General features: G+C 41.0%; 1 protein-coding gene across 7 annotated transcripts in view; it reads right to left on the reverse strand.

Moving 5' to 3' along the window:
• MFSD6 (major facilitator superfamily domain containing 6) overlaps positions 1-13700 on the reverse strand; it is a 93027-nt gene that overhangs the window by 22222 nt on the left and 57105 nt on the right. For 3 of the 7 annotated variants that reach the window (XR_014079847.1, XR_014079848.1, XM_081581212.1), the window contains exons 1-2: positions 11205-11527; positions 8612-8709 (exon numbers count right to left, since the gene is read on the reverse strand). Coding sequence is in view for 3 of the 7 variants with exons in the window: in XM_081581212.1 (XP_081437338.1) it covers positions 8612-8627 (16 nt within the window). In the remaining 4 variants the exon portion in view is untranslated. Of the gene's footprint in view, positions 1-8611; positions 8710-11044; positions 11528-13700 lie in introns of those variants that run through there. The other 4 variants (XR_014079846.1, XR_014079845.1, XM_081581211.1 and 1 more) reach the window with 2 other exon arrangements.

Genomic DNA, 13700 nt, shown 5'->3' on the forward strand with positions numbered 1-13700 from the left:
TTGCGACCCCAGAACTGGCAGCATGCCAGGCCTCTCTGTCCATAACCAACCCCTGGAGTTTACCCAAACTCATGTCCATCGAGTCGGTGATGCCATCCAACCATCTCATCCTCTGTCGTCCCCTTCTCCTCCCACCTTCAATCTTTCCCAGCATCAGGGTCTTTTCAAATGAGTCAGCTCTTCGCATCAGGTGGCCAAAGTATTGGAGTTTCAGTTTCAACATCAGTCCTTCCAATGAACACCCAAGACTGATCTTCTTTAGGATGGACTGGTTGGATCTCCTTGCAGTCCAAGGGACTCTCAAGAGTCTTCTCCAACACCACAGTTCAAAAGCATCAATTCTTTGGCGCTCAGCTTTCTTCACAGTCCAACTCTCACATCCATACATGACTACTGGAAAAACCATAGCCTTGACTAGATGGAACTTTGTTGGCAAAGTAATGTCTCTGCTTTTTAATATGCTATCTAGGTTGGTCATAACTTTTCTTCCAAGGAGTAAGCATCTTTTAATTTCATGGCTGCAATCACCATCAGCAGTGATCTTGGAGCCGCCCAAAAATAAAGTCTGACACTGTTTCCACTGTTTCCCCATCTATTTCCCATGAAGTGATGGGACCAGATGCCATGATCTTAGTTTTTCGAACGTTGAGCTTTAAGCCAACTTTTTCACTCTCCTCTTTCACTTTCATCAAGAGGCTTTTTAGTTCCTCTTCACTTTCTGCCATAAGCGTGCTGTCATCTGCATATGTGAGGTTATTGATATTTCTCCCGGCAATCTTGATTCCAGCTTGTGTTTCTTCCAGCCCAGCGTTTCTCGTGATGTACTCTGCATAGAAGTTAAATAAGCAGGGTGACAATATACAGCCTTGACGTACTTCTTTCCCTATTTGGAACCAGTCTGTTGTTCCATGTCCACTTCTAATTATTGCTTCCTGACCTGCATACAGGTTTCTCAAGAGGCATGTCAGGTGGTTTGGTATTTCCATCTTTTGAAGAATTTTCCACAGTTTATTGTGATCCACACAGTCAAAGGCTATGGCATAGTCAAGAAAGCAGAAATAGATGTTTTTCTGGAACTCTCTTGCTTTTTCAATGATCCAGCAGATTTGGCAATTTGATCTCTGGTTCCTCTGCCTTTTCTAAAACAAGCTTGAACATCTGGAAGTTCATGGTTCACATATTGCTGAAGCCTGGCTTGGAGAATTTTGACCATTACTTTACTAGCGTGTGAGATGAGTGCAATTGTGCGGTAGCTTGAGCATTCTTTGGCATTGCCTTTCTTTGGGATTGGAATGAAAACTGACCTTTTCCAGTCCTGTGGCCACTGCTGAGTTTTCCAAATTTGCTGGCATATTGAATGCAGCACTTTCACAGCATCATCTTTTAGGATTTGAAATAGATCAACTGGAATTCCATCACCTCCACCAGCTTTGTTCCTAGTGATGCTTCCTAAGGCCCACTTGACTTCACATTCCACGATGTCTGGCTCTAGGTGAGTAATCACACCATCATGATTATTTGGGTTGTGAAGACCGTTTTTGTACAGTTCGTCTGTGTATTCTTGCCACCTCTTCTTAATATCGTCTGCTTCTGTTGTTAGGTCCATACCATTTCTGTCCTTTATTGAGCCCATCTTTGCATGAAATTTTCCCTTGGTATCTCTAATTTTCTTGAAGAGATCTCTAGTCTTTCCCATTCTATTGTTTTCCTCTATTTCTCTGCATTGATCGCTGAGGAAGGCTTTCTTATCTCTCCTTGCTATTCTTTCGAACTCTGCATTCAAATGGGTATATCTTTCCTTTTCTCCTTTGCTTTTCGCTTCTCGTCTTTTCACCCTTGGCATATCTTAAAACGAGTTTGAGAAGACTGCCACCAGAAACTGACTGTGTTTAAGGTCAAGACTGAACAACAGTGTGTACTATCTGCTCAGTGTCTCCTCACAGCAAGCCACACAGGAGAACTTCTTTTATAGCAGAGCTGGTAAAAATTTCACTTCCACAAAGATAACTTTAAAAAACTGTTCACTGACTAGTCACTTATGGCAAGGTTTTAATGCATAGTTGCAATTTAACTTTTTAGAGTCAGTTCAGTTCAGTTCAGTCGCTCAGTCGTGTCCGACTCTTTGCGACCCCATGAATTCCAGCACGCCAGGCCTCTCTGTCCATCACCAACTCCTGGAGTCTACCCAAACCCATGTCCATCGAGTCGGTGATGCCATCCAGCCATCTCATCCTCTGTCGTCCCCTTCTCCTCCCGCCCCCAATCCTACCCAGGATTAGGGTCTTTTCCAATGAGTCAACCCTTTGCATAAGGTGCCCAAAGTATTGGAGTTTCAGCTTCAACATCAGACCTTCCAATGAACACCCAGGATTGATCTCTTTTAGGATGGATTGATTGGATCTCCTTGCAGTCCAAGGGACTCTCAAGAGTCTTCTCCAACACCACACTTCAAAAGCATCAATTCTGCGGCACTCAGCTTTCTTCACCGTCCAACTCGCACATCCATACATGACCACTGGAAAAACCATAGCCTTGACTAGATGGACTTTTGTTGGCAAGGTAATGTCTCTGCTTTTATATATGCTATCTAGGTTGGCCATAACCTTCCTTCCAAGGAGTAAGTGTCTTTTAATTTCATGGCTGCAATCACCATCAGCAGTGATTTTGGAGCCCCAAAAAATAAAGTCTGACACTGTTTCCACTGTTTCCCCATCTATTTGCCATGAAGTGATGGGACCAGATGCCATGATCTTAGTTTTCTGAACATTGAGCTTTAAGCCAACTTTTTCACTCTCCTCTTTCACTTTCATCAAGAGGCTCTTCAGTTGTTCTTCACTTTCTGCCATAAGGGTGGTGTCATCTGCATATCTGAGGTTATTGATATTTCTCCCGGCAATCTTGATTCCAGCTTGTGTTTCTTCCAGCCCAGCGTTTCTCATGATGTACTCTGCATAGAAGTTAAATAAGCAGGGTGACAATATACAGCCTTGACGTACTCCTTTTCCTATTTGGAACCAGTCTGTTGTCCCATGTCCAGTTCTAACTGTTGCTTCCTGACCTGCATACAGGTTTCTCAAGAGACAGGTCAGATGGTCTGGTATTCCCATCTCTTTCAGGATTTTCTACAGTTTATTGTGATCCACACAGTCAAAGGCTTTGGCATAGTCAATAAAGCAGAAATAGATGTTTTTCTGGAACTCTCTTGCTTTTTCGATGATCCAGCGGATATTGGCAATTTGATCTCTAGTTCCTCTGCCTTTTCTAAAACCAGCTTGAACATCTGGTTTTTAGATGTTCGAGCTGGTTTTAGAGTAGGCTCTTCTAAATTATATTTCCCCTGGTCCTAATTTTTATGATAATTCTTTATTTTACTTTATTGCATATTATTTAACATTTATTGAAAGTTAACTATGTGCCAGGTAATATGCTAAATGCTTTGCATAAATTAATTTATTTAACACTCATTTCAGCCTAATCTGTAGCACAAAAGTCTAAGAGGCTTAGAGTGAGTGATTAAGCAGTTTGTGTAAAGGATATAGACCTACAGGTAGGGGAGCTGGCAAGAAGATCTAATTCAAGGCTAAGCACTGTATGGTTTCCAGATTATTGCATATTTTGGTTAGCTGTCTCAAATAATATACAGGATGATGTGGGAGCATAAATAAGTAAATAATTAAGATGCACTGATGTTTTTACAAATGTGCAATGGATGGCAGGATGGCATCCTAGGGGAATAGCTAGCATATTAAAAATTCAACTTTTAAATTTAGTTTTCAGCTTTTCTTCCCATATTTTTAAGTCTCTAAGATAGAACTTCATGTATTATTCAAAAGCTTTAATAATTAGAAAATATCAACTATAGTTCATTTCTCAGGGGACTGTGAAACCAGAAAAACGAGCATTTATAGTATGTCTTCCTACGATCATGTCTCTTTGGAGAATTCAAAAAGCATCCGATATGGTCTTTGCACTTAAGGTTAAAACCAAGTCAGGAAGTAATATTTGTTCAATAAAATAACTGGGTAACAAGTGAGTGCTAAACTGTAACATAGTCCGTAAGTTTGAGAACAATTCAGAAAAGGAAGAGCTAAATGTCAGATGCAATTTGCCAGCAAATTTTTGGGGCAGGAGATATTTAAAATAAATTCCAAAGGGACAAAATAATGTCTATTTTGAAGATGTTATATATTAATAAAAACTTTTAGTAACTGTAAAGCATGGGAGCGATAAAGAATAAAACTGCTCTGTTACAATTGATAAGATTCTTCTGATTAAAAATTCACAGTAACATCAATGACCTCCATATGTCAGTCTACCCACTGAAATACCAAGAGCATTCTGTATATATTATATATTCATGTGACAAGTTACTTGTGTTTCAAGGACAGAAAATTTCCAATATGGATGATAGCAGCCTAGAATCACAGCTAGAATTTCCACTGTCAGATAAGGACCACATAGCTAATGCTTTCATAATTCTTCTGCACTCTACCAGAACATGAGAGGAGAGGAAACGTGATTTTCACTTGGCTGAGCAGGCATACTAAACAAGAAAGTAAAGCTTCATAAATGTCAGTTCAAGCCTTCCTACGGATGACATTAAAGAAATATCTTGCATCAAAATCTTAACCCACATCTTACGATCAAGCGTCCTGCAGACGAGGAACTGACACAGACCTTATTTTCACCCTTCAGTGCTTGAGCCATTAATGTGAGTACCACAAAAGAACCTCTTTAGTTACAGCAGCCCTGGTCTGGCCTTACTCTCCTTAAATAGGTTTTAATAGCAAGAATAATTTGGATCACATTCATCTCTAAGTCTTGCAAGGGTGTATAACTAACACCCACATAAAAATGAGCATAACAAATCTGACCTAGATTTTTATCAAAAGTGTATACTCCTGCTCACAATCAAGAATATATTTAAATGCTTCTCATATAGAAGTAAAGGAGAAAAACCTATGGGTTTTGAAAATGAGATCTTATAAATAAGTATAAACTATCCCACCCCCTCCACTGCAACTAGCAATGCTTTGAGGCACTTAGACTCACCATCTCGTTTTAAAATAAATTACAGGCTCCTTACTACCGAATACTAGTCAGTAAAGAATTGGCCTGCAATGCAGGAGACCTGGGTTCCATCCCTGGGTCAGGAAGAGTCCCCTTGAGAAGGAAATGGCAACCCACTCCAGTATTATTGCCTGGAGAATCCCATGGACAGAGGAGCCTGGCAGGCTACAGTCCATGGGGTCAGAGAGTCTAATACGACTTAGCTCCTAAACCACCACAGGCTCCTTATGAGTAGGAAATGTACCTTCTGCTTCTTTACATGGTAGCACCAGTTGCCTACTGGACAACATGTTTGCTGCAAGAGACACTGGCTACTAAATGTAAGAAAGATCATGGAAAAGAAACGTGCTCATAATCCCCAACAGCGTCCAACAGTCTTACCTCGATCCCCAAATATTTACCCACATGGCCTCCTTCCTAGGGGCCTACAGGAGAAGAAATAGGCTTTATCCCCATCCCATCTGGCAATTATTACCAGCATGGCCTGAGGAGCCAAATGCTAAGATGATGATAAAGAGCTGCAAGGAATGCGGGATAACAAGGCATCCTCCTCCATCAGTTACAGGCAGCCCCAGAAAAGAGGAGAGGAGCAGCCAGAGATATGGGTTCAAGCACACCCCTTGTCTCTGCCCCTTGGGTTGCTCAGATGGTATTGGTTCTCACGGTGTTTGGAGAATGAGGCAAGGGGTGAGAGGGAGGGTGAGGAGCCAGACCTCACCTCTTCTTTTAAAGAAGACCCTCTCGTGTGGCGTGGGAGGGGAATGAAAGAGTGGAAGTGCTGTCGTGACCATTAGGGATGAAAGCCAACCTCCCACCCACACCACCTCCCCTCCTATGGCTGGGTCTTTGGAAATTGTCAGGTAGCAGTTCCTGTCATGGGGTTAGCGGGCATCTATCATGACAGCAGGCTTGGCCTGTAATTAAATCGTTCCCTGCTTTGTCATCATTTCTTGTCTGACTGCATCGCCAGTAGAGCTGCCTAAAGCAGCAGGACTTGACAGTCATTTGGACAAGCCTTGCAAATATGGAAGAATCCAGACTGGAAAACAACCCTGTTCAGTCAGAAGTGTGTTCCTAAAATGCAGGATTTATTCCACATAGATAATCCACTGTTTTCCATGGCAGGCACTGGTCAAACAAAGGCAAGGCTTCTTTGGTGTACAGCCAAAACACTCAGGCCTCACTTCTGCCAGGGGATGGACCCATCCCCTCCAAGCTTAGACACAGAGAGCCCTGTGGAGCCAGTCCCAGGGCCCTGTTAGACGAGGAGGCCCTTTGTATTTACAGATTCCCCCTTTTTACTTACTTCAGATCAGTAACTAGGTCTCTGCTGGCACAAGGTGAAATAAAATCAAACACAGAGGTATACATTGCAGCCTGCCACAGGAAGCAAGGGTAACTGCCCGGAGAGGCACATAAGTACACTTTATAAAACCATGTCCTGGGTCAGCAGCTGAGGACGACAAATCCACCGAGCCCTCGTCAGGGTCTCCCACTCGGGTTCCCGGGGATACTAGTCTGCTCTCCACAGGCTGCTTTGGCATGGGGCTCTGCTCTAAGCCAATATGTCCACTTCTCTTTAGGTCCCCAGCTGGAGTCCTAGTCCCCCTTCAACATCCTGCTCATCTATGGTCTCCTTGGGGAATCTTTTAATAATATCTCCATCCTCCCACTCTCTGCTTCACAAAGCCGATCATTCCCTCTCTGCAGCATCTTCTCTGGTACCTGGCACATTGCTCCTGATTCCATCTAACACACAGGGGAGCAGGTATGTGTTTACACATCTGCCTTCCAGAACAGTCAGAGAGACCTTGAGGGCTAAGTTAATATACTGTTTTTTAATTACATTCCCAGCACCCAGCATCCTGCTTGACTTGTGGTGGCTGTTAAACATTTCTTTGATAAATTAACAGGAAGAAAAGTGTCTCGATTCACAACAGCATTTGCTTTCTTCCCTCATAAAATTCTTCTGTTATAAATATCTTCTTTAATCTTTTTTTTTAAAAAAACTTCTCTCATTAGCCCTATTTTCTTATGTCACTAATGCAAACCATCTTTTTTCATCTAATTCATATTAAATTAAAAGGAGAGAAAAAAGTATATGCATGTATTATTATGACAGGTATACCATTTTTGTTTGTTTGTTTTGTTTCTTAGTTAAGGGTCTGCACCTGATATCGTACCAATAAATAAAGTAGTTAAATCAGGTGAGCATCCTCCTCTTAGGATAGAGTAGGAATTAGAGGTGGAATTCCTAAGAACTGTGTTGCATATATCTTGTTATCACTGAACATTTCTTTCCTGCATTTCATATTTTGTGCTTTTTCTTATATGACAGAACACTGAGATGTATGCTCCACCTTAAGACTCTTCAAGAGTTCTCATGATTACAAACAATTTCTTACCATAAGACCAAATTTCCATTTTCTATATATATTTATAAATAAAATCTGTTTTCATCATTTATACCACTGCATCAGGCCTGAGAAAAACATCTTTAAAGTGTGTACATACTTGAATTTTATAATTATCATATGACTATAAATTATGTCTCCTTTCAATTAGGATAATTTTTTTTCTTGAAATGATGGCATTTGATGAATGACCTTACATTTTGTACATTTCATTTAGATATATAATTGTGATTCTTTCATCTTCTATAGTATGATAGAGAATTATGTTGATGGTACTGTATTTGCATCTTCAGGGTTAGGGAAAATGATAACAGCAATCAATAAAGCTAATGAAATTGTATATAGTCACAGATTATTTGGTACAATTAATGATTTAGGAGCCTGGGTGGTCCCAGAAGACCTCAGTTTCAATGATGTTGTCCTGAACCTTTATTTTAATCATAATACCAATCACCAAATGGAACAGCCAAGCTGCTAACAGAGCTTCTCAGGATACAGTCTGGATTATATAGAGCTAATGAATAGAAATCTATGTTTTCACTGTTCTTAAACCACATGGCAAGAAATTTTTTTCAAAGTTACATGTTGCAGGGAAACAGTCCAGTGAAGCAAAGAGAAGAACTCAGGTCAGGATATTTGAGCAAAGATTTTAAAGGTTCACAGGAAAACAACAGTCTGACTGTAAAGCTTTAGTTACAAATCACTAGCTATGATCAAAGTAACTGAAGAAATAAAATAATTATGGCAAATATTTTTATCAACTAGTTGATCAACAAAAACACCAAAATCTTTCAAATATAAATCCTCTTATATTTAAAACCACCTTTGGATGTGCACACCTAACAATTGTATGTAAGAGTTTATTGCAGAGTTCCTCTTTCTTTGTTGAATCACAAGGGTGTGGGAAATAATCCAGCTTTGTTTGGCTTGACAAACACAGAACACTGGAGGAACTGAAGAGCCAAACCTGCTGATGTCACCTCTTCCTTCACAACCATTTCAAACTCATAGACAACAGTGTGTCTGTCCTTCCTCTGTAGAGTCAGATGCTAAAGGCCACTGAACTTTCATTGTACTCATAACTCAGTCAGGTAGAAAAATAATCCTAACTCCAACTATTAACTTACCTTGAAGAACTTCCATGGGCAGAACAGTCCAGGCGTTTTCCAGGTAGGAAATATAAATATAGCGAGCTGTATTGCAGGCCAGACCAATGTACAGAACCCTAAAAAAAAAAAAGAAAATGGAGGCACTAGCAGAAATACAAAACATGCAAACATCAACTCCTTTTCCCCCTGCCCAAAATATCCCTGATCCAGCAGATGGCTTTCCAAACTCAGGGGTGGAGAAACGAAAGGACAATTAAATGTAACCATGAACTCTTAGGAATAAGAAGATTGCTTCTAACATATCTGCTCTCAGCCTTTTCAAAATGCTTGTTAATATAAAAGCGAACATCGCCCTTCCTGAAACTTAATTAGTCACAGAGATGATGCTTTTTTAAGATAGTCTGGGCACAGTGCCATCTGTAATGACATTGCTGGCTTCCTTCCAGGTGGCTGTAGGGTAAATATGCCTAGGATTGTAGCTAACTCACTATGATGGGGAAGGACAGGATAAAAATGAGAACATATGAGTATGTAGCCTCACTTGCAGTACATAAGACACCAAGTAGTTTCACAAGGAGACTCTCAAGGTCATTGAAAACTATCCTCCAATGATGAGTAATAAACTATTTGGAAATCAAATACTTTTTTCCTATGAGTTCAATTGATACAAGTTCATTATTTTTAACAAATCCATGATATCACATGCATATGAAATTGATAAACGTATATCAGCCTCTAGCTTTCACCCTCACAATCACCACCACCAAAATTATGAGTGAAAACAAAATAAACAAAAGCCTCAAGTGGTAAATCCAAGCACAAGTTTACGATCTCTCTCTTCTGAGCCGGATGGGCTGGTTTAGAAGCAAATGGTGGCTTCTTCTCTCTACAAAACACAGCCTGGGGGGTTTCCTTTTCTTGGTTATTTTCCATTTCTTGGGTAATTTTCCCAAGCTTAATACTTTTCTTGTTTTCTAAACCCAAGTGAATGAAAACTGGAAGGTAAAAGAAAGAAACCAATCTGACAATCAGCAGTTATTTTCCTAATTTTGCTCAACTGTGTTTTTATACTAAAATCATTCCTATAAACAATGTTCTCTTTTTCCAACCCTGGATTAAGGAAAGGAAATGCTTGGGGCCATCCAGCTGGTATTAACTGCAAATATGTACAGAAGATGGGGAGACAACAAAACGGTTGAGGTGGTGGGGATGGGATAGGAAATGGATATCAGGCATGATTTAGTAGATCTTCTGGAGAAGGCAATGGCACCCCACTCCAGTACTCTTGCCTGGAAAATCCCGTGTATGGAGGAGCCTGGTAGGCTACAGTCCATGGGGTCACTAAGAGTCGGACACGACTGAGCGACTTCACTTCCGCTTTTCCCTTTCATGCACTGGAGAAGGAAATGGCAACCCACTCCAGTGTTCTTGCCTGGAGAATCCCGGGACGGCGGAGCCTGGTGGGCTGCCGTCTATGGGGTTGCACAGTCGGACATGACTGAAGCGACTTAGCAGCAGCAGCAGCAGCAGCAGGAGATCTTCAATAATGGTCTGGGTTATCATAATCTTTGGATTCTGTGTTCTTTTTATTTGTATGTTTTGAGGGAAAAAGTATGTCTCAAACTTGTTTAATAAAAGTCAGCTGAACAAACTTGCCATAAATCCATCAACCAGGGCCCTTCTGCTAGGAAACAACAAAAAATCCACAGGAGATTAAAATGTAAAATACACTATACAAACAAACAAGTTACACATATGTTTCCTTCCAGGTTCTAAGGCAGCCCTGATGATGACATCAGCTTCACCTCACTCACGCTCAGCAAACATGTTCTAAAAGGGCCATATAGTAAACATGCTTTCAGATCTTCTGCAACTACTCAACTCTGCCGTTGTGGCATGAAAGCAACCACAGACAAAACGTAAATGAATGAGCATGGATGGCTGTGTTCCAGTACAAATTGAATTAGGAACACTGAAATTTAAATTTCATGTCATTTTCATGTATTGCATAATAGAGATTTTTTTTTTTCAACCCTCTGAAAGGGTAGAAACAATTCTTAGTTCCTGGACCCTACAAAATAGTCAGCAGGCCAGATCTGGCCCCTGGGCCACAGCGTGCCAACCTCTGACCTAGCTCATTAGTTCTTATTAACTTTGTACATCAGAGCTACTTGGGCAGCTTTAACAACTACAGACGTCAAGGCCCACGCCACTCTCAATCAGGCTGAACCCAGGCTCCGTGCTTTTGAAAGCTCCCCAGGTTATTCAGATACTGAGCCAAAGATGAAGAACCACCGATCTAGCCCTTTCCAGGCAGCTCCCAGGAATTCTTGTCCACAATCCCATCATGAAATATTGGGCAATACATCTTCCTCGTGTTCTTATTGCCTGTGCGTGGTAAGTTGCTTCAGTCATGTCTGACTCTTTGTGACCCCATGGACTGTAACCCACCAGGCTCCTCTGTCCATGGAGTTCTCCAGGCAAGGATCCGGGAGTGGGTTGCCATTTCCTTTTCCAGGGGATCTTTCTGACGCAGGGATCGAACCCGTGTCTCTTATGTCATATTGTCTATCCTGAAGCTTTCTTTTGAGCCCACTTTTGAACCAGTTACCATGACAACCACTATTCGATGCAGGCCACGGTCCATAGGTCTTGGCTCCAAGTAACTCAGAATCGACTGGCCCAGTTTAAGAGGCGGGCTGTGCTATGCCTTCAAACCTCTGCCCATGTGGAATTCAGTCACTGGAGTTGGTAACCTTTGGGAGCCTTAGGTCTCAGATTGCCACCAGTAAGCCCAGTGGATACAAGTTGATACATCCTTCTTTTCCACAGTTCTAATCTCACAACTGATAGTCCTTCAGGACCAAACGTATGCCTTAAAGGAAAACCACAAAGTAAGTATCCAGGGCAAGTTGCTTCATGTCTCAGAGCCTCAGGTCCCTCACACATCAGGTAGATAGTGACATCAGTTCTGCAGGCCCATTGTGATCATCACAACACAGTGAGTTGCCCATAACAAGCACTCGGTAAAATGTATTATTATTGCTAGTCTTATTAAAGAAAAGTATCCAAGTATCTGTTTTTCTGATAAAATTTGATCCCAGAATTCTAAAAGAGAGTGTGGACACTAGCTTTCCTTCCTCACCAACCATTCTGGGGAAGCCAGTGGCTTAAAAAAATCATCAAAGGTAAAAGGATAAGCAAAAAGGAAGACAGCATTTTGGTCTATGAAAAGAGAAAGTAGAAGATACATGATTATTGAATAATCACTGAAAAGTACTGCAGCAAGCTAAGAATCTCTTTAATATCTGAATGGGATATTTAAACTGTGACATTATTCGCTGACTTGTGTGCTGATTGTGTCCCCTCTAAAATGCAAATGTTGAAATTCTAAGTCCTAAACCCTAGGATCTCGGAGTGTGGCTGGATATGGAGGAAGGACCTTTAAAGAGGTAATTAAGGTAAGATGATGTAACATCAGTTCAGTCGCTCAGTCATGTCTGACTCTTTCGACCCCATGGACTGCATCACGCCAGGCTTTCCTGTCCATCACCAACTCCCAGAGCTTGCTCAAACTCATGTCCATTGAGTCAGTGATGCCATCTAACCAGCTCATCCTCTGTCATCCCCATCTCCTCCTGCCCTCAATCTTTCCTACCATCAGAGTCTTTTCAAATGAGTCAGTTCTTCGCAGCAGGTGGCCAAAGTATTGGAGCTTCAGCTTCAGCATCAGGCCTTCCAATGAACACCCAGGACTGATCTCCTTTAGGATGGACTGGTTGGATCTCCTTGCAGTCCAAGGGACTCTCAAGAGTCTTCTCCAACACCACAGTTCAAATGCATCAATTCTGCGGCGCTCAGCTTTCTTTATAGTCCAACGTCACATCCATACATGACTACTGGAAAAACCATAGCCTTGACTAGATGGATCTTTGTTGACAAAGTAATGTCTCTGCTTTTTAATATGCTATCTAGGTCGGTCATAACTTTTCTTCCAAGTAGCAAGAGTCTTTTAATTTCTTGGCTGCAGTCACCATCTGCAGTGATTTTAGAGCCCAAAACATAAAGTCTCGCACTGTTTCCATTGTTTCCCCATCTATTTGCCATGAAGTGATATAACATGGGTGGGCCCTAATCCCACATGACTGGTGTCCTGATAAGATTAGGACATTGACAGACACAGAGGGAAGACCAGGTGAAGACAGTGGAAGACAACCCAAGAAAAGAAGTCCTCAGAAGACATACATCCTGCCAACACCTTGACCTTGGATAGCTTCCAGAACTGTGAGGAAATAAAATTTCTGTTTTGTGGGATGAAAGCTCTAGCAAATGAATACATGCACACTCATGGAATTAAGAACTTGCTAATAAAAAGGAATTTATAATATGTTTTACTAAATCATCTTCTGGACAATCAAATTCATTATACTGCATATAGAGCACACATTTGAGGTCCAAAAATTTTCCTGAGCATTAAGACATCTGGAAATACAGAAGAAGAGTCTGAAAAATGCCTCTCAGTGAGATATAGAGACCTACCAAACACCTATAGTGAAACAGCTCAGAAACAATACCACTGCTTTCCTGTTTCACAGCAGGAAGTCAGTAAGTATAAAAGTAGACAAGAAATAAAGACAATTTTAGAACTGGTGGCATAGATAATTTATCTATAAAGAACATAGTTGGTAAGGTGCAGATGATTCAGCAGAAAATACTACACCATGGAAAACTCAAATCACATGTCAAACTCCTTGATTTGATATTTGAGCAAAGTATAATGGTGGGAGAAAAGTACTCTTGAGATTCTAATTTCTTACAAAACCACAACCCACAGTATTAACAAGATAAGTTGATTGGTGATTATCTTATAATAAAACTGGTACTTTTTTACCCCCAGACAGTATTCAAGATACAGATATAATTAATTGTGTGTCATCCTGCAATTCCTAACACAGTTGTGAGTTAATTATGATGCCCTACTTTTGTAATTTAAACCATCTATAACATGGCTGAATGCCCCCTGAGAGCATTTCTAAACCCCAGAGAATGTGAACTTTGCTCAATAAACATTAACTGAGGTACCACTCTGTGCTATATACTATGCTAG

Source organism: Giraffa tippelskirchi, chromosome 3 (genome assembly GCF_054371585.1).
Source record: "Giraffa tippelskirchi isolate mGirTip1 chromosome 3, T2T-mGirTip1v1.2.pri, whole genome shotgun sequence".
NCBI lineage: Eukaryota > Metazoa > Chordata > Mammalia > Artiodactyla > Giraffidae > Giraffa > Giraffa tippelskirchi.